This window comes from Paraphaeosphaeria sporulosa (assembly GCF_001642045.1).
Source record: "Paraphaeosphaeria sporulosa strain AP3s5-JAC2a unplaced genomic scaffold CC84scaffold_11, whole genome shotgun sequence".
NCBI lineage: Eukaryota > Fungi > Ascomycota > Dothideomycetes > Pleosporales > Didymosphaeriaceae > Paraphaeosphaeria > Paraphaeosphaeria sporulosa.
The window spans coordinates 530,854-549,636 of NW_017253370.1; the positions used below are offsets into that span (position 1 = coordinate 530,854).

Below are 18,783 nucleotides of genomic sequence, written 5' to 3' on the forward strand. Positions count from 1 at the left end.
ATCAATATTCTTCGCTCGTTGGAAAGGCCTAGGATTCACGCTACAGAGCCCGGAACCGACGTGCTAACACGCTGTTTGCAGGGGACTTGTTCGCGGTTTATGCCGACAAGGTACGCATGTCGCAAACCTCGTCCGAGTTGGCCAAGATGTACAGGGATTATTCCATTCCAGGCGACGGAAAGAAGCCGTCAAAGACAGAGCGATGACGACTTATCTTAATGGTAGCAATGATCTCGTCGAGACAGCGTCAAGACGCTCGGGTTACCACTCGATGAAGAAGTACGCTTCGAGACGCACTGGGCGAACAAGATAGCAGTGAAGGCGGTAGGCTATTGGCAGACCGAAACGGAAGTTGGTTTCGATGATTAGATCCTTGAAAACCGACGAGGTAGATCATTGGGTAGGGCACATTTAGGCACACTCAGATGGAAGACGTCCCGGACCCTAGGTCACGTTACTTGCTATCCTACACCACCGCTACGCTTAACCCTCTATACTGACCAAATCTCGACCTGTTTTTAGCCTATGGCGCCTGTTCAGTCTATCACTATATGCTGCCTTTGGCCTACGCCTGTGCATCTCCAGACAAAGCATTCTCACTTGTAAATGCAACCATATCCTGAAGCCGAATGTCCGCAGATTGGTGGTTGGCCTTGCGGATGCTCTTGCTTGGGCGACTGTGATCTAGTGTATGCGAGGCGAGCGTCGAGCTCATCCAGCTCAATGCGCCCGCTATCGAGTTCCTGCGATGCAATCCAGCATCGAAGAGCGTACCGGAACGTTTCGGTTGGTCTGTGGGATGGCCGTGGTGATATTGTGTACGTCATTCCGCTTTTCGGTCATCCGGGTGGGCTCGCCAACTCGCGCTGGTACGCACCCGCGAAGTCAAGTTGCCCCAGCTGGCTATTGATCTGATCGATCTCCTTGTTCAGATCCTCCAAATTCTGTGCTAAGCTAGTGACTTCGTCAAAGCGACGATGCTTAGTAGCATTTGCCACCATCTCTGAGACCATAAACTTCTGTTCCTCCAGGATGATGAGTCTCTCACGAAGCTCTTTCTCTTCCGATTCTAATGCAGAGACTGCGCTGCTGCTACTAACAACACTCCCCGCTTGCCTGTCGTTGTACTTGATAGACGCAAGTGCGCCTCCGTTCTGACGACCATTCGATTTAAAGCCTTGTGGGGCTGCGTGCTTGAGGACCCTCGGTAGCGACCGCAATGGCAGCATGTGCGTGCTCAGGAAATTGTATGCTTGTTGGTACACAGCTCTCTGCAATTTGGCCTGGGTGGGTGACTCGGTCGGCAAGTCCCGAATTCTTTTGGCTGCAGTGTCGTACTGGGAGAATGCATCCATAAGCCTCTTCCGGACTTTGGTAGCATCTGCAAGCTGTTGCGGTGATGGCGGCTTGTCTGGATCTTGTAGCGCCATAAGCAGCTTTTGGAATCGTGGAAGGAGCAAGCGGATGCCTCGCTCAAACTGGGTCAAGTTCTCATATGCGCGCTGGTCTGTCGGATTTTGCGCCAGTTCCCGCTCGAAGTCGCTTCTGCTGAACAACGTGTGATTACAGTCCTTACACATTCGTATGTCGACACCCATCTGTTCACCTTTCTCGGTTCTGTTCCCGCTTGCTGCGATGTTGAGCCCAATCTCTGAAGAGCATCCGGTCTTCGGGTCTCCACACACTACGCGGCCGCACATGCGGCAATGGTGTCGACGGAAGGTATAGCTGGAGAACTCCTGCTGGCAGAAAGGACAATGCGACACCTTGGCATCCTCCTCCCAGGTGATTATAGACTGCTCGAGGGCTTTACGCTGATTCTTCACGCCTGAAAGCGGCCAAAAACTGCTTGTTGCACTCTCATCGGGAGGAGGGTTTGCCAACAGCTGCGTCAGCTTCGTCAAACGCTTTTCTAGCCTGCTGACTTCCATGTGTTCTCGGTCGACCCTCTTTCTCCGGATGTCTGCGAATCCTTTGAAGTGATCGCGGTCGAGCCCACGGTGGTCGTTGTAGCCATCTCTTGACTTGTAGCATGTTTCGCACACCCTGCACCAGATGCCCCTTACTGGATCGTGTTTTGCCTGCCGCGACAGCCTCATCTGGTACATAGTGTGGTCCTCGCAGAAGAGCTTTCCGCAGCATCTGCAGTTGACGGCAGAATTATTCCCTCCCAACGTCATCTGTGCACTGATGGGTCTACCACACATGGGGTCCGAGCAAACGTCGCGATAGCTTGGCCGCTGCCAGTGCGCTCGCGTGACTTCTTCTTCCGGGTCTCGGCGAACTGGCGCTGGTTCGTGTGAAGGAGCGGCGGTTGAAGCATGGGCGAACGGGGGCGGTGTAGGCGCATCGTTCGATTCGAAGACGTCGAGGCCTTTGAGCTTCTGGTTCAGAACGGCTAGGGGCTGGAATTTCTTTGCCTTCTCCATCTGCTGCTCGAACCAGTTCTTGACTTCATCCTGTTCCTCTTCTACGAGATTCTGGTGGTTGTCGTCGAGATGTCTGATGATAGTCAGAATAGGACCAACCTAACAAGGGAAAACACAAGTACCGGTTCAGTTGCAACAGAGTCAGCTATCGTCGTTAGTGCCTGAAGGTATACTCGTAGGATGTGCATGTGCAGCTCACCATTTCCTCATTGCAGATGGGGCACACAAGCCTGCTGGAGGCGCTTGCTGCGGCATTCTCGGCGCCTGGAAGCAAGACCTTGCTGGTGATGTCGTCCCTGGCCTCGGCGGTACTTGCGGGGCTGTTGGACGTCTGGGAGCTGAGGGATATAGAGCTCTCCGAGGGCGACAGCAAGCTGGCATTGCGGCGGTGGTGGGCAGGCGGGCGCGGGGACACGGCGGGCGAGAGGTTGCGCCCGCTGCCGAGCACGCGGCCACCGCCCAGGGACCTGCCCGAGGTCATGATGGATGCGGTCGCGCGGGTTCGACGGGGTTCATGGGGAACAGCAGCAAGCCGTGTCGACGCGGGCCCAAATGAGGTAGCACGCTGGTGCATGCACGCACCGGCGCACTAGGATGGGGGCGTAGCGCAAGGATCGCGAAGGATCCCAGTGCCGCAGGGCTGAGCCCGCGGACAAGGACATGCCGCCTCGGAGCCGTGGTCGCAACGGCCAACAAAGCGCATGAATGGACAACGGCCTCAGCCGCCCTTTGTCGAGGTTCCCCATCGATTGATATCACATGCCGGCCGTTCTCCAGGGCTCCAGCGCCCTCCTAGTGTGGCGGGTGTGGCTAGAGCTAGACAACGGGCGTCATCACCATCCATCTCCGCGCGCACCCATGCTTTCTCTCTTCCCCACGCGCCACCATGAAGAGCGATTTCCCTGAGATCCAAGGCGGAGGCTCGCTCATCTTGGCCTGGCAGATTCGCAACAAGCGCGTCCTAGTAATTGGAGGCGGCGAGGTTGGGCTTCCGCGCAGTTGCTTCACCACCAGCTAACATGGAAGTAGGTAGCTGCCGGCCGCATCGTGAAAGTACTCAATGCAGACGCAAAATGTGTCGTCGTCGCGCCCCGCTCCGGCCTCAACGACGAGGTCGCCTACCGCGTAGACCAGAAGCAAGTCGAGCACGTCGACCGAAACTTCGAACCCTCTGATCTTGACGGCGCCGACATGGTCATGTGCGCCATAGACGACCCCGAGGCCTCGACCCAAGTCTGGAAGCTGTGCAAGGAGAAGAGGATAGCCGCCAACATAGCCGACGTGCCACCCGAATGCGACTTCTACTTTGGCAGCGAGCATCGCGACGGCCCGCTGCAGATCATGGTCAGCACCAACGGCAATGGGCCCAGGCTGGCAAATTTTGTGCGAAGGCGGATCGCAGCCACCTTGCCGTACAACATCGGTACCGCGATACAAAGAGTTGGCATGCTACGGAAGAAGCTGCGGAAGGTCGCACCCAACATCGAGGAAGGACCAAAGAGAATGGCATGGATGATCAAAGTCTCTGACAAGTGGACCCTCGAGGACCTGTGTGAGATGACCGACGAAGATATGGACGGCCTTCTGGGTTTTTACAAGCCAAATACTGTCCCATCGCTGGATGAAGTCCGACTGGCGCAGCCAGATGGCGCATTTGATGGACCTTTCTTGATCTAACAAGTTGATTTGTGCGCGGCTTTACGGAGTTTGGAAATATCTCGACTTGACTAACGGATCTGATTGCATTTGAGCGCCTGGATGAAGCAGCTAAGTCCTAGAATCCCTTGTATCAATACGACTGTATAAGACGGAATCTTGCTTCAGCCATCATGTTGTTCTGTTAACTTGATCGACTATGGCATGCGCTCGACCAATCAGACGCGATGTGGTCCAAGCGGCATGCGCCAACATCGCTCTTGCTTCTTCGACTTTGATATAACACAACACGACATGCAATCCGGCGATGAATCAAACAAATTCGCTATGTGAATGAGTGATTTCCGCCTGACTTCAAATCAATCATATGCAGCTTGAACGGCAGCATGAGTTCAGCGACAAAGCCTTCCTACGAAACAGTCGACTTCAAAGCCTTGGCACAGCAAGACGAAGCCTTCAACACCATATGGCAGCAACACTCCGGCAGACTCGATTTTCAAGACCCAGACACTACCAAAACATTGACTAAAGCCCTTCTGAAAGTTGACTTCAGCTTGCAGCTCGAAGTCCCAGACGACCGATTATGTCCTCCCGTGCCCAATCGCTGGAACTACGTTTGCTGGATCCACACTCTCCTAGACTCCACCAACCCATCTTACTCAAGTCACTATGACCCGGAACGCCAGGTCATTGGTCTGGACATCGGAACTGGCGCGTCTGCAATCTACACCATGCTTTGCCTGAAGTCGCGACCAGCATGGACGATGTGCGCCACCGACGTGGACAAGAAGAGCTTCGAATCTGCCGCACGGAACCTAACCATCAACAATCTCATCACGAGGGCAAAGCTGCTGCAGACGATTGATAGCCAGCCGTTGATACCGCTGCAGTATCTTGGCGTGGACAAACTCGACTTCACGATATGCAATCCGCCATTCTTCGCAGATGAGATGGACATGCGGCAGAGTCTGAGCGGAGAGGGGAAGTCGGTCAGGCCGAATGCGGTATGCACGGGATCGGAGAACGAGATGGTATGTCGGGGCGGGGATCTCGGCTTCGTGACACGGATAGTGGATGAGAGCCTCACGCTCAGGGAGAGGGTCACGTGGTACACGAGCATGTTTGGCAAGATGAGCAGCGCGAAGGCGATCATAGGGCTCCTGAAAGAGAAGAGCGTCACCAACTGGGCTGTGGGTAGCATCGACGTCGGCGGGGGGACGAAGCGGTGGATCGTCGCGTGGAGCTTTGCGGATTACCGGCCTCCCAATGTAAGCATGTATTCTCATTTGCTGATCGCGTGCGGTCAGTCTAACTGATTTCTAGAGCATAGCCCGCATCGAGAAGTTCGCAAACGAGTATCTCCCGTTCCCAACTGAATACCGCTTCTCCCTCCCCGCCAACACTGACACCAACGCCGCAAAGCACACGATCGACCGGCAAGCGCGCCGCCTCCACATACGCTGGAATTGGGACTCCCAAAGTGCTACTGGTGTCGGCGAAGCAGCGGAAAATGTCTGGTCCCGTGCGTATCGTCGCAAGCATGAGCGCAGGATGAGAGAGCTAGCTGCGACTGATGCCAGAGACGCAGAGATGCACACCATTCTTGAAGACATGGAAGTCGCCTTAGCATTCCGGATTGCGGTGGCGGAAAATACGCGGGAGGTAATCATCGAGTGGCTGCGTGGCAGTGATCAGGTGCTCTGGGAGAGCTTCTGCGGCATGGTGCACCGCAGTTTCAAGAAGTCCTGACTGGGGCGCGGCGAAGTGGCAGACTCTATATCGCGGTGGAATACCCACGGGACAGAGTCGGCACCTGCGACCGCGTTTTTCGCTGACCGGCGACAGGCTCTACCGTATGCTTAGCCAATGAACTATCCTGCAATCTCGGCTCGCTCGATCTTATACATTCAAGGCAACGAAACTACACGGCGACCACCCCACTGTCTCACTGCTGACGCCATCCCTACACACCGCTCTCAACAACCCTCGCTCGTTTCTGCAATTAACTCCCTATCCGAGTACCAATCATCCTCTTTGATGATGCATAAATACCCTATATATCGCCAGTCCATCACACAATCGCCTTTCCCATACCTAAAGTGACAAAACCACTATCCAACTCCAAAATGCAACTCACCCTCCTTCTTCCACTCTTTCTCTCCCTTACCACCCTCACCACCGCCCAGGCCTGCGGCCAATTCTTCGGCAAAGACACCGCGGCGTGCAAAGCGCAATGTTCGGATCTGGGCGGCAAGTGTTTTAACCGCGGGGGAACGGCGGTGTTGTTGCTGCAGTGTTCGTGTTAACTTTGGTGGCGGCAAGGGATGACAGTGTGGTTAGGTAAGACCGTTTGTCATTGGAGATGAGCAGAAGCTGATGCGTGTAGGTGTTTGGTTGAAGGATGTGGAAGGACTGGGAGAGGATGAGTATGGATAAGTTGGAATTGGAGGGGGTTGGTCGAACGACCGCTGTGATGGATTCGCGTTTGGAGTGATTGCGAGGAAGAACAGACACCATGCGTCATAAATATACCATGTCTGAGCGCTGGACCTGCAAGGGACACAATAGCAGGCTACGCTCTCTTCCTTGAACGCCAGCTCTACGGCCGACTACTCTATCGTAGCCTCCAGATGGCCGGGAATCTTATCACGTATCCCCGTGGATTTTTTTTGGCACAAGTCATTGCGCTACATGATGGGTGAAGCTTATATGACTTGTTTCGCAAATAAAATGCTCTAGTCGAGCTACATCTGCAATCGCCACGAACGCTCTCACGCGAATTGACAAGACAACCATGACCCCAAGCTACTCGCATATTCCCTGCCATGGCCCGCTGCTCTTTTGAAACAGATGGTGACATCAAGGACTCTTCCAAATTGCCATAGTTTCCCACCCTCACGCCTCAGCACTGACTCTTCCGAAAATATCCCAGCCTAATGCCCCAGCACTCCATCCTCCCTCAGCAGATCGGCCCATCCCAGAACAATTCTGCACCCAGCTCCTCGGAAATCCCCTTCGCCAACTTCGGCGTCCCCTCACTCTCCCTCACCCCACAAATCAATGGCTCCAACCCACCATTTCCGTTCCTACTGCCGTGCTGCGCACCCATCTCGCCACCGCGTCCGCTCCTCGTACTCTTTCCCCCACGCGTCTCCCTCGGCGGCGGCGGACCCGTAGGCTCGCCCCTTGCCGCGCGATTCTGCCGATGCAGCTGGCCCCCATGTAAGTCGCCCTTGAGCTCCTCGCGGCCGTCGCGCTCGTCCGTCTCGTACTGGAATGTCGACCACGCGAAGACGCGCTGCTCCATGCCGGCAGGGGCACGGCCTTGGCGGACGAGAACGGGGCCCGCAGCATAAAGCGCGTCGTCGCGGTCGCCGATGGCGGCGGTGTCGTGGTCGTAGCGCGCTTGACCGAGGTCGGCGGCTTCGGTGGAGGTGTAGGTGTAGTGGGTGGTGTTTTGGTTGGAGGTATTCTGGGTTTCGTTCTTGTTGTTGATGTTGTTCATGGACATTGTGGCTGGGAGGCTGCGGTGGTGAGTTGAGGGTGAGGTGTGGGAGGTGGAAGTGGACTTACGAAGGTTAATGCGGTCGGGATGTCAAGTATTTGTTATGTGAGGTTATGGGTATGGGGGCAGAGACTGTATTATATACATCTGAGAGCTAAGACCGTGGTTGTGGACGACTGTAAGAAAGTACGTTGTTGCTGTCGCGGGACTCGACGACAAGATAGGGTCAAGCGGCAAACGGAAAAAACAGCCACGTATACGTGGTTGCTTCTTTCCGCACAGCTCAATTACCATTAGAGTAGCTTACTCCCTAATCTCACCCGTAGCTTCCACTCTGCACAGCTTACCATCTTGTGTGTACAGACTCTCAAGTCCCCCACCGCTACTATCTCTCACCTCCCACTCATCGCTTCCGACTCCCGAGATAACCCAAAACACGCCCTCGGGATCCCATTTCTTCTTCACTTCAAGCAGCCCTTCATAATGACTTCCATAAAAAGTATCTTTCCACTCCGGATCCTGCATGTCTCCCTCATTCATATACGCTCCGCCACCCGGTGTGATATCCCTCCACCGCTGCAAGTACGACTGCAGTCTGTCGTGTCGTCTAGCCTGCAGCTCCGGTGGTTCGACAACAGTGCTGCCATCCCATGAGGCATTGGGCTCGTAGATTTGCGTATGCATGATCGCTGTTCTGAACGCGGGGAGGACCGCATTGTTGGGGTTGCCAGCAATCGAGATCGTTGGGCTCATGACTTGGCCGTGGATATCGTAGCCGCCTTCCTCCACAGCGGAACGTATAGCAGCTTGCATTTCGGAGATCGAAGCGTCGTCAGCGTAATTATAGCGCTGGAACAGCCGCGAGGCTATGAGGGTGTGGCCGACCACGTCACCGAGTGCGCGTTTCTTGAGCTTTGGTTGGTCTTGTAGGTTCGGAATATCTATTGTTTGCATTTTCGGTATAGACACTGGGATGCCGACTTCGTTAAGCCTTTGTAGGAAAGGCTTTGTAAAACTTCGCAGCTCGGCGAGTGTGCGGTTCGGCAGGGCGAGTGATGACGTGAAGGTGAGCCCTGTAGCGCCGGAATTCGATCCATGCCTGATGAAGTTGTATCCGAAACCTCCATTATCGCATAGCGGCGTGGAGAAGTTCATGTATTCCTGGATCCCAGCCCAGAAGGACTCATTCGATACACCCGGCAGTCCAGGTCGGGATATTGTTGAGAAGGATATGCTGGTACTGGCAATTGGTGTGAGAGGAAATGTGCGGACGACAATTGAGGTCACGACTCCAAATGTACCTGATCAATCCATCAGTGTCACGCTTGTGAAAGATAAAGAAGTCACGCACCTCCACCTCCTCCCCTAAAAGCCCAGAACAGGTCTGGATTTGTCTGTGCATCTGCAACTACAAACCTACCATCAGCAGTGACTGCTCTGATCTGTAGTACGTGGTCCGCTGCGAGTCCATAGAAGCTCGCGTATGAACTATGGCCCGCACCTTGGAAGTATCCTCCTGGGACTGCGACATCGGCACCGCCAGCGTTCAAGATAGTCGTATTGTACATCCTCGAAGCAGCGCTCACGTCTGTTGCCCTTGTACCGCCGGCCATTGCTACTGCACGTCCAGTGTAGCCTGGTATCGTAAAATTGGGATGATAGGTCAAGCCTCTGAGGTTGTGCACCCAAATTGAGAGTGAATTTCCGCCTATGTTGTTGCCGTTGAAGTTATGGCCTGAGTTTCTTGAAAGACGTTAGTGTGTCATCAAACGGTTTTCAGAGAATGCAGTGAAAGTAGCATACTTGATGACGAGTCGTATATTTCTGTTGCGCGCAAAGTTTACGGCCATTTGCACATGCTGAACAGTCGTCGCGTTCACAGTGAACACCGGGAATCCACCCTGAACACACGTCGAATCAGGGCTTTTTGTGGGCACACATGTCATACCCGTTGCCCATTGTGACATTACACTGATCGGATGGTTTGCGCTGCTTAAGTCAACTTTTTTTTGTCCCCTAGAAGAGTCTAATGAGCGCACTGCTGTGCCATGTTTCTCCAGCCGCTTTGCAGTATCGCGCATTTCGCTGCATCATATTCTGGCCCAGCATAGCACGAAATCGCTAGCGGCTGCGGTTTTAGCAGCACGCCTCCGAGAGTTGCATTGAAGCGCTGCCATTCAGCATCGCTTGGCCAATCATCGTCATCCGGGCTATAACGGCACTCTTCCTGTGGTAGAGGTTGCGAGACATCGCCAAAACGAAGGGCTGGAAATTGAATGGTATCTGAATCTGCGAGCTGCTTATTTTCAAAGTCGAAATTGACAGCGACCACGGTGCTCGCGAGAAACATAAATACACAGAAGAGAGCCATAGCGAGCATGCAATGTTGGGCCGTGTGTTCAGACGGGGACATTTCGAGGAATCGCCATATGTATAATGATCACTCATATGTTGCCTAAAGTCCGAATGAGGACATACATGTTCTATATTCCCACGAGGCATGCATGCAGCAGTGCCGAGCCCCACGACGGTACTTGCGGATGGCTTAATCTATTGTCTCGTGTGGCCCCGTGTGCGGACCCAATACGATGGTTACTTCTGCCAGATGCCCCTGTCGCACACCATCATTGGAAACGGGTCCCTCGCTGTATCCTGGGTCATGCAGACCCTATCAGACATCCAGTATAATAAATACGAGATGGACTGTCGTTTGGGTGATTGATCCAGAAAGGTGGAGAGTTGTCCGTGTTAAACGAAGAAGGTAGAATGGCTTCATATGGCCTAGCGCATTTCAACAGGTGTGTATCAGCTGCGCATCGCACATGCGTACACATGCTGTAGGCCTACAACTTGGAGTTCGTGATTGGACCTCTCCTAAGGGAACGTATTCCAAATAGTAGAGGTATTATGGTCGCCTCATTCTGTCCTTTATCCTTTGGGTGTTGCCACTCGCATCAGGACGGGCTAGGTGATCAATAGCATCGGCGCATCGCATGATCCATAGACGGAACGGCGAAGATATATCACATCCAAGAAGTAGATGAAAGTCGGTTCCTAGGCTCCAAAGTAATGATTGATAAAGCATGATTGTGGCTGCGTTGGCAAGCAGTATAGCCATCAAAGGTCGCTTGGTGCCTCATTTTAATCAACGAATTTTGCCTCGGTCGACTCAAGATACCAATCTAAACAACCGCTAAGAAAAATGGTGTTAGTTCGGTTGGGAAAAAGGGGGGGGGGGGAATACAAATGCTGAATGTGCTCACACTGCTACCTCAAAATAGTAGTGCCCACCATTCCTGGGCCTGTTATTTCTTCTGTATATCACACGGCACATGCGAAAAACATCCAAGAATAGTCCAGCTGGCATGGTTTCGATACCTACAAACACTAGAAGGGTAGTTGCGTGTAAGTCTAGCGCCAATGCTTTGGCTCTGAAATTCGCATAGGGAAGGAACCCTGAAGAACGGCACGTTTGGCGCTTGCGCCGTGGTTGCTTCCCATTACTTTTCTAGGCTGCAACCTCATCTCTTCCCGGTTCCATCGACAGGAGATTGCATTTACTGTTTCCCTCGATGGCCAGCGACATCGACGATGTCTCCCGCCGCCAAAGCCAACCATAGCGACGATGATTTGTATTGCGATCCCATTTCAGAGACAGTGTTTGAAAGCGCCTCCGACGGCGCTCGATATACGGCAAAGGGCACAACCACCGACTCGAACCTTCCTCAACAGGTGCTGCCCAGCATTCGACCAGGCAATGGATCCGTGGTCGTGGGCTCTCAGTTTACCCGTGTCAACACGCACGCGACTTCTCGAAAGGCTCCCCCTTCGCCCACGCCGTTCCGTATGACCGATGAGTGGGCCGCAATCGATGAAGCATACACTCTGTACGCATCTCAGCTACTCGATGGCGAACGAGAAAGCATTGAAGCAGAGATCAGTTGGCGGGAGAGAGAATTCGAGCGCTTGGAAGAGATGTCCAGGAAGCAGGTGCCTGTTCGTTTCACCAGGCCAATGAATGGAGGACACCTCAGGCTGCTGGCAGATCACCCCGACCTTCTATTGCGCTATTTCCACAATGAGAGGCGGATCGCCAAAGCGATTGAGTGTTGCGAAGCGCAGTTCTGGCATATGTACCTTGCAAAGGCCGATTCGGTCCACAACTACTACTACACGGAAGTGAAGAAGCTTCGTCGGGGCATCATGACTATGATGCGCTTGGAGTTGGAGCCCGTTGCCAAAATTCTCATCACACATATCATGAGCCGTCTGTGTGCTCTTGTCGGGGTCGAAATTACCAACTCCAAGCCATACGATCTGCTTTGTCTGCTTGAAGACGCCTTCGTACACGAGGTAATCCTTCCGAACGAAATGCTGCGCAAGGAGTGGGAAGATTGTTGGAAGCTTGAGCACACGGTTCTCCAATCACACATTGTTAGATCGATGCAGGCCGATACCGGTAAGTCTTGGCATACCATTCCTGACACTCCGAGGTAGTGCTTGCGTAGATTCACCGCGCCTCTGTTTGAGAAGAACATGGTAGTAGAGTAGTTGACTTACACAAACTAGCTCAAGATTCCCAAAAAGATGGTGCCAATGGAACAACTCTCAGAGACCTCCAAGGCATCCTTTCGTCTCGTTCAATTGTGAGCGGTGTCCCCATGGCTCAGATTTTTGTCATCTGGACGAAGATTGGGATTGTTAACGCTGCTACAGGCTCCGTAGGGATGCAAATCAGATGTCTGGGAAAGAAACAGTATGGGATTCTGGACGAAGCAAATACAAGGTGTGGAGGTCGTGCTCAATCAGTCGTGTCGTTTGTCGTTTTGCTGGCGTCCGTCGTGTTCAGCGCACTCATCATCAGTTTTTACACCAATCAAGCGCGGAGGAAGGATCATTTTGGATCTTGAATTGCATTTTCGATGCAAGGAGGGCTTTTGTATTTTGTCAGTGTGCAGACACTCTGCGAGTTTCCGCGTTGACTTTGAGTCGTTGGGCGTGCTCTGCCAGTAGCCGCAACGCTCGCGGCCACGTCGTGGCCAGAAATGGATACAACGAGGCCATTGGCATTTGCACACGTCCGTAAAGTCAACTGGCGTAGACAGCGCAACGGAATCGCGCGTTGGGGCACATGAGTACGAGCGTCGCCCTCTCAGCCCCACGGCCGTCGCCGTCTCATCTCCGACGCCATCCAATGCCACTCCCGCCTTCCTAATCCAGCAAAGTTCTTGGCAGATAGGTAAGTCCCACAGCCAACCACCTGCTGCACGCGTTCAAGCCTCCATTTCCGCCACAGTCTGCCAAGCACACTTCGCGCAGCTCCGCCGTCCAGCTATCGACACTTGGGTATTATCGTTTCCACGAGCAGCGCGGCCAGGCCGGAATCACGACGTTTCCCGCGGCCGCGTCTGGGCATCATGGAGTATAAGAGCAAGGATCGCCCCAAGGGAGGGAAGGGCAGAGCATATCGGACTCGCTACGATGGCTACTCTCGTTCGCTTGGTTGGCCTCGCGGCTTCGGTTGCTGTTTCTACTGCGTTGACTATCGCTGAGATCAACGGCAATAAGTTTCTATCGCCTTACAATGGACAGACCGTGGCCAACGTCACTGGTATCGTGACTGCGAAGGGACCGGATGGTATCTGGATTCGCTCGACTCAGCCGGACCGCGATGCGAGGACCTCGGAATCTCTCTACGTGTTTGGCGCCAAATTTGCAACGGCCAACAACATCACTGTTGGAGACGCCATCTCGGTGGGAGGAAAGGTGTCCGAGTACCGCTCAAGCAAGGCTTACGTATACCTGACCGAACTCGCGAGCCCTACCTTGGAGGAGAAGCTGTCGTCGGGAAATCAGGTGAAAGCCCTCGTCATCGGAAAGGACACCACCGACCCCCCGACCCAGCAGTTCAGCAGCCTCGACGGCGGCGATGTATTCGCGGTGCCGAATAACGTCTCCCTAATCTCAGTCGCAAACCCCGTTCTGCAGCCCAAGAAGTACGGCATGGATTTCTGGGAGAGCTTGTCCGGCGAGCTCGTGACGGTGCGGAAACCCACTGCGATCAACAAGCCCAACAACTTCGGTGATACCTGGGTCATCGGCGACTGGAAAGTCACTGGACGAAACGGCCGCGACGGTCTGACGCAGGACGGCAAAGATGCAAACCCAGAGACCATCATCATCGGGTCCCCCCTCGACGGCACGTCGAACCCGTCTACAACCAAGCTGGGCGACTCCCTCGAGGAGATAACAGGCATCGTCACCCAGGCCTTCGGCTTCTATCGCATTCTCCCCACCACCGCCCTCAAAGTCAAGAAATCCCAAAATCCCGCACTCCCCTCGGCAACAAAGCTGCAGTCCGACGGCCAGTGCAGCGGCCTCACTTTCGGCGCTTACAACGTCGAGAACCTTTCCCCAAACAGCACGCACCTCCCCGCCATCGCCGCCCACATCGTCGACTACCTGCGTTCTCCTGACCTCGTCTTCCTCCAGGAGGTCCAAGACGACAACGGGCCCATCAACGACGCCGTCGTGTCTGCGAACCTCACCTTATCTACGCTCGCCGCGGCAATCGCTAGCATCGGCGGCCCGCAGTACGCCTTCACGGACGTCGACCCCGTAGACGACAAGGACGGTGGCGCGCCCGGCGGCAACATCCGTACCGCGTACTTCTACAAGCCGTCCCTGATCCGCCTTTTCAAGCCCAACGCCGGCGGCTCGCTCGACGCCAACGCCGTGCTCCCCGGGCCGAGTCTGAAGTTCAACCCAGGGCGTATCGATCCAACAAACGAGGCATGGACCGCGAGCCGCAAGCCGCTGGTCGCGCAGTGGGAGGTCCTGGGGAAGAAGGGCAAGAGCGAGGGGGTGTTTTTCACGGTAAATGTGCACTTTGGGAGTAAGGGGGGCAGTAGCAGTATCCAGGGGGATGTGCGACCGCCGGTCAACGGGGGCGTGGAGGATCGCCAGGCGCAAGCCGAACTAACCGCGAACTTCATCAAGGTGAGTCCAGTTCATGCACGTGTCTACGCAATGAACATGGCACGACTAACGCCCCACAGTCCATCTTCGCGCAGGACAAACACGCGCGCGTCATCACCGCTGGCGATTTCAACGAGTTCATCTCCGTCGCCCCGCTGCAGACCTTCGTCGATATCTCGGGTCTCAACGACCTCGATGCCGTGGCGGGGATCAAGCCCAGCGAGCGGTACACGTATCTGTTTGACATGCAGGCGCAGCAGCTCGACCACATGTTCGTGTCGGACTCGTTGAAGAAGAAGGCCAAGTATGAGCATGTGCACATCAACACGTGGGTGGACAAAGCGGCGCAGATTAGCGACCACGATCCTAGTGTTGCGAAGTTGGACGTTTGCTCGTAGGGGCGGAGTTTGGGTATGCGACACGGAAAACACCACGTAAATAACCAAAATGTGCCTGAAATTTCAAAAGTAACTTCAGCTATCCTTGCTAATAATCCACCTCCCAAAGTCAAACTCTCCCTCCCAGCGCTAGGTGCGCCCGCAATTATATCCTCCACGTACCGCAGAATCCACTGCACTCACAGAGCATCCAGAGAGACCCCCTCCCCCTCCCCTCTGCACAATGACCGCACCAACGATGCTCTCGTCATATACCGCGGCTCTTACACTCGCTTTCATATAACACACCCCACACCCCCTCTCTGTTCCCAACTCACTCCCTTACAAGTCTCCTTTCCTGACCCCTGGCACGCGGAGATGCACGTGGCAAGATCGGGGAGAGTTTTGAGGGCGAGATCGCCGCGGTAGAAGTCACGTGCTTGATCCCGAATTAGTCCGTTATTGTATGGCTAGGATAGGAGCGAAGAGGAGCGCGGAAGGTGGGTGAAAAGCGGAGAGCCAAGGTAGAAAATGGAAGAGATGGTGAAGAAGCAATGGATGCGGAAGAGAGGACTCACCACGCCGGACCACATACCCTGGCTTCCTCCCCGTGGTATCGAAGCAACCCGCGTCTGCTGTGAGCTCCATGGCTGGGGCAGTAGGCATCAACCTGGTCGAGCGGACAGGCGTCGTGGAAGGGGTACTGCTGGCGGACACTGTGTTGCAGTGTGTATATCAGACGCGTATCTGGTTCAAGCAATACTCTTTATTTTATGTTCTTGTGCGACCGTCGAGTGCATGCGAAATAGGACCAGGCGGTGGGAAACTAAACACGCGCGGAGCCACCACGTACCTGCGTAAGTTGCAGATCGCCGCCATAGAAGTCGGTGTTGCAAGTCACCAGGTACTGGTCACCTCGCGGGCTTGTAGCTGTGCAGCCATTATCTATGGGGCATGTGAGCTGTGAAGAGCAGGCTTTGCCATCGCGGCGGCTGAGAGTAGGGGAGTTCGTAGTATTGGAGAAGGAGGTTGCTGCTGTGATGAGGAGGGCTGAGAGCGTGAACATGATGGCAGTTCTAGAGGCTGTGTAATGGGAGAAGAAAGAAACGGCAGAAACGGTTCCAAGTTGATGATATTCTCAATTATATTCTCAGGGAGGGCACTGGACGTAGTCCATGGTCGGGATGCGGGCATTCCACGCGGAGGTTCCTGCCCGGCATTATTCTATGATCAATGTATTCTTCGTCTATCACTGAGAGGACTACGTTATCTAGTGAAGAGATGGTCAGCCGATTCGCCAAGGCGTACTGTATTGATCATACTCGGAGCCGTATATGAAGACATCAGACGCAAATGACCTCGGACAACGTTTGGAAAGTTCCATAGATCATTTTATCGTCGTCATGGTCCCATCCTCTAGTTTTCCGCACTATGGAAAGCAGTGCCAGTGCGGCATCTGCGTCAGGGGCCGCAGGCACCCGCCGTGCGCCGTGACATTTGCCGCTGCGTTAGTTAGTGCGAGCGTCACTTGACCACGCGCATCTAGCTGACATGTGGGTCCGGACGTTTTTGTGTTGGGGCGTGTTCAGGTGCTACATCGCCATGCATGACGAGCGTATGTATCTTTGACCATTTGCTACGTTGGACGAAAGGTGTCTGGTCCGCGTGGCATCATATTCGGTGCTACGAAGCCGCAACGACTACGACGGACCGGACGTAGCTCTGCATGCTACGCAGTTAGCGACCGGTGCTGAGTCGAGTGAGAGTACTGCTGTTAGCTGTTGTATTCGGTAGACGAGTACAAAAAACCAGCATGCTCAGCCGTCGCGCAGCACCAAACCGCAAGCGGGAGCGCCTCGTTTCCACAGGTAGTTGTTCCTTTGGAGATCTGCGCGGCTATGGTTATCAACACGATGCTGCAACACCATGGGCAGTGATGAGTGGGTATAGGAGCATCAATCAAGCCTTGTTGCATATCGGGTAGTGTGTCGTGGCACCATTTCTACTGTAGCACGTAGACTGACATGAGACCATACGAGCTAAAACGATCCAGATGGAACAAGAGTGTTATTGCAGCCTATTCGACATACATTTCGACGCAAAAGCTGCACTTGTTATGTATGGGTAGACTTGGTTGGTCTTCGATCCGTGACGCTCACCAGAGTTGGAGCAAGCGAGAACAGGCCTGTCCTGAATCTGCCAAACAACCGTCTTCGAACTTGAACCGAGTCGAATTGACAGGCATTGTGAAAGCCACGGGGCTGGAGCGAATTCAGTAGTATTGCAGTGTCATTTTTGACATGTACATGAGACGTGAACAGTTTGTTTCTGGCCATTACCCAAATCTCGCAATGTACAGAGAGATTGAGGCTATAGATGCTGGGCTTAGATACCCAGGATAAGCAGCCAAAGGATTTAGATCGGTCTAGTAGATCGAAGGGGGCCGCATGAGGCATAAAAGCCGCCGATCCTGGAAAATAGACTTTCCCATCGCGATGCTGAGACGCAGGGCAGCGGTACGGTTCTTTGTGCACATTACTCATTATCTAGCCCGTACAAGGGCTGAGAGGCTGCTTAGATGGGCTGCAGGTGAGACGATGTCCAAGGAAATGTTTGGCTGCACATGCTGTATAACTTCGCACGAGAATTGTCAAAAAGCCAGGGCGAGGCCACAGCGGCAACGGACAACGCGACGCGATCACAGGTAGATGGCTGCACAAGGTAGTGGGGCACCTGCGGGACGCGTTTGCGTGCTATACTGGCGTCAATTTCGATCGCATACTGTACGTGCAGACCCGCAGACCACGGCCAGAGCGCCTGCGCCGCATCGCTTACCGGAAGATGTATGAAGTCTGTACGTGTACCTGGTGGCTGTTATCGTTTTCTTCAGATTGAAAGCGCTTGGAAGCGCTTGGACTCGAGTGGGATGCATCAAAGCACCCTGGAGGTGGTCTAGGTGCAGGGTTGACTGGATCGTTAGATGGCCAGAGCAGCTGCCCTACGGTGGACCCAGTGCAGCACGCTTACACTGCATTTCGATATTACAGGCCCGAAACGGTCGCTTGGGTAATGAGATGTGAGATGTCGCTGACTGTTGCAAAGACAGAAGCAGTGGAGGCCAGTCTGGCTGGGCTGGCACCGGGCGAAAGGCTTCGGCAGAGCAGACACAGCCTCTCCGGTGTCGCATTCGTATCGGCATCGTCATGCGGTTGCTCGCGACAGCGGGCTCCGAGCCGCAGCGGATAGCCGCGACCACGTGTGGCCTGGGGGGGCGGTACTGGCAACCGTGTCCCAGGTTCAGTAGTGCGCGGCGAGCGAGGATGGCCCACGCAATACACGGTGGTGCAATGGCCAATCTGGGGCGGGATTTGCGGACGAGCGCGCGGCGTCAGCCCGCGGCATCGGTGCGGGCGAATTGTAGCAGGGCCGTCTTCCATTTATCCGACGTGCATCGGGTGCGTCTATACTGTAAGCAGGCGGCAGCGGTCTAATTTTGCGTGCTGGCGGCGATACAGGCGCGGGGAGGGCGACGAACGCTTGGAGAGGAGCGGAGGGCGGGGCGCAGTGCGCGCTAGAGGGCAGATTGCCGCCCCGCGACCCCGTCTGCGGGGAAGCCGCCCGCCAGTGTGCGCTGAGGGCGAGGCTCAACACCACGGAACCATCGTGGAATGCTGTGGCCGCTCGAAGCTTTCAGCGTGGCCGTGGCTGCGTGTCGGTGCGTGGGACGGCCTGGGCAAAGCTTCGTTGCTCGCGTGGACGCGACTCGCCCCGACGCTGCTGCTGCGTGATCCTTTCCTGGCTTGATGGCTGGAGGGCGCTGTTGCCAAGGTCTTGGGTG

The 18,783-nt window shown here is 54.7% G+C and overlaps 7 protein-coding genes across 7 annotated transcripts; 3 read left to right on the top strand and 4 right to left on the bottom strand.

The window, feature by feature from the left end:
* Positions 1-434: 434 nt before the first annotated feature.
* CC84DRAFT_1168148 (uncharacterized protein) lies at positions 435-2,982 on the bottom strand. Its single transcript, XM_018179327.1, has 3 exons — positions 2,629-2,982; positions 2,552-2,574; positions 435-2,502 (listed from the first exon to the last, which is right to left on the bottom strand). Exons 1-3 carry the CDS (start codon positions 2,908-2,910, stop codon positions 840-842), a joined length of 1,968 nt encoding a protein of 655 aa, XP_018031306.1. The 5' UTR covers positions 2,911-2,982; the 3' UTR covers positions 435-839.
* A 102-nt stretch (positions 2,983-3,084) lies between these two features.
* CC84DRAFT_1199039 (siroheme synthase middle domains-like protein) lies at positions 3,085-4,392 on the top strand. Its single transcript, XM_018181596.1, has 2 exons — positions 3,085-3,411; positions 3,459-4,392. The coding sequence occupies exons 1-2, from the start codon at positions 3,316-3,318 to the stop codon at positions 4,104-4,106; spliced, it is 744 nt and encodes a 247-aa protein (XP_018031307.1). The 5' UTR covers positions 3,085-3,315; the 3' UTR covers positions 4,107-4,392.
* Positions 4,361-6,089, top strand: CC84DRAFT_273337 (uncharacterized protein). Its single transcript, XM_018185697.1, has 2 exons — positions 4,361-5,353; positions 5,409-6,089. Exons 1-2 carry the CDS (start codon positions 4,472-4,474, stop codon positions 5,832-5,834), a joined length of 1,308 nt encoding a protein of 435 aa, XP_018031308.1. The 5' UTR covers positions 4,361-4,471; the 3' UTR covers positions 5,835-6,089.
* Positions 6,090-7,050: 961 nt separating this feature from the next.
* CC84DRAFT_1058298 (uncharacterized protein) lies at positions 7,051-7,518 on the bottom strand (the record flags this gene model as incomplete). Its single annotated transcript, XM_018173561.1, has 1 exon — positions 7,051-7,518. A coding segment is annotated over one exon (468 nt), but the record flags the coding sequence as incomplete, so codon positions are not given.
* A 375-nt stretch (positions 7,519-7,893) lies between these two features.
* Positions 7,894-9,961, bottom strand: CC84DRAFT_1221496 (FAD-binding domain-containing protein; the record flags this gene model as incomplete). The annotated part of the gene is made up of 4 exons (XM_018183279.1): positions 7,894-8,891; positions 8,942-9,333; positions 9,394-9,579; positions 9,630-9,961. 4 exons carry the CDS (start codon positions 9,959-9,961, stop codon positions 7,894-7,896), a joined length of 1,908 nt encoding a protein of 635 aa, XP_018031310.1.
* A 2,926-nt stretch (positions 9,962-12,887) lies between these two features.
* CC84DRAFT_1263019 (DNase I-like protein) lies at positions 12,888-15,047 on the top strand. Its single transcript, XM_018185199.1, has 2 exons — positions 12,888-14,589; positions 14,649-15,047. The coding sequence occupies exons 1-2, from the start codon at positions 13,072-13,074 to the stop codon at positions 14,964-14,966; spliced, it is 1,836 nt and encodes a 611-aa protein (XP_018031311.1). The 5' UTR covers positions 12,888-13,071; the 3' UTR covers positions 14,967-15,047.
* A 2,690-nt stretch (positions 15,048-17,737) lies between these two features.
* CC84DRAFT_273428 (uncharacterized protein) lies at positions 17,738-18,509 on the bottom strand. Its single transcript, XM_018185698.1, has one exon. The coding sequence runs from the start codon at positions 18,380-18,382 to the stop codon at positions 17,987-17,989; it is 396 nt and encodes a 131-aa protein (XP_018031312.1). The 5' UTR covers positions 18,383-18,509; the 3' UTR covers positions 17,738-17,986.
* Between the last annotated feature and the right edge of the window lie 274 nt (positions 18,510-18,783).

What these genes read in the sequence shown, in the direction of transcription:
- CC84DRAFT_273428 (XM_018185698.1), bottom strand. Translation starts at nt 18,382, where the DNA reads ATGGAAGACGGCCCTGCTACAATTCGCCCGCACCGATGCCGCGGGCTG.
- CC84DRAFT_1168148 (XM_018179327.1), bottom strand. Translation starts at nt 2,910, where the DNA reads ATGACCTCGGGCAGGTCCCTGGGCGGTGGCCGCGTGCTCGGCAGCGGG. An exon ending in CCATCTGCAATGAGGAAATG is followed by an intron (nt 2,575 to 2,628) that starts GTGAGCTGCACA and finishes TAACGACGATAG; the next exon opens with CTGACTCTGTTGCAACTGAA. An exon ending in ACTCTGTTGCAACTGAACCG is followed by an intron (nt 2,503 to 2,551) that starts GTACTTGTGTTT and finishes GACTATCATCAG; the next exon opens with ACATCTCGACGACAACCACC.
- CC84DRAFT_1263019 (XM_018185199.1), top strand. Translation starts at nt 13,072, where the DNA reads ATGGCTACTCTCGTTCGCTTGGTTGGCCTCGCGGCTTCGGTTGCTGTT. An exon ending in TAACCGCGAACTTCATCAAG is followed by an intron (nt 14,590 to 14,648) that starts GTGAGTCCAGTT and finishes AACGCCCCACAG; the next exon opens with TCCATCTTCGCGCAGGACAA.
- CC84DRAFT_1199039 (XM_018181596.1), top strand. Translation starts at nt 3,316, where the DNA reads ATGAAGAGCGATTTCCCTGAGATCCAAGGCGGAGGCTCGCTCATCTTG. An exon ending in TAGTAATTGGAGGCGGCGAG is followed by an intron (nt 3,412 to 3,458) that starts GTTGGGCTTCCG and finishes ACATGGAAGTAG; the next exon opens with GTAGCTGCCGGCCGCATCGT.
- CC84DRAFT_273337 (XM_018185697.1), top strand. Translation starts at nt 4,472, where the DNA reads ATGAGTTCAGCGACAAAGCCTTCCTACGAAACAGTCGACTTCAAAGCC. An exon ending in CGGATTACCGGCCTCCCAAT is followed by an intron (nt 5,354 to 5,408) that starts GTAAGCATGTAT and finishes ACTGATTTCTAG; the next exon opens with AGCATAGCCCGCATCGAGAA.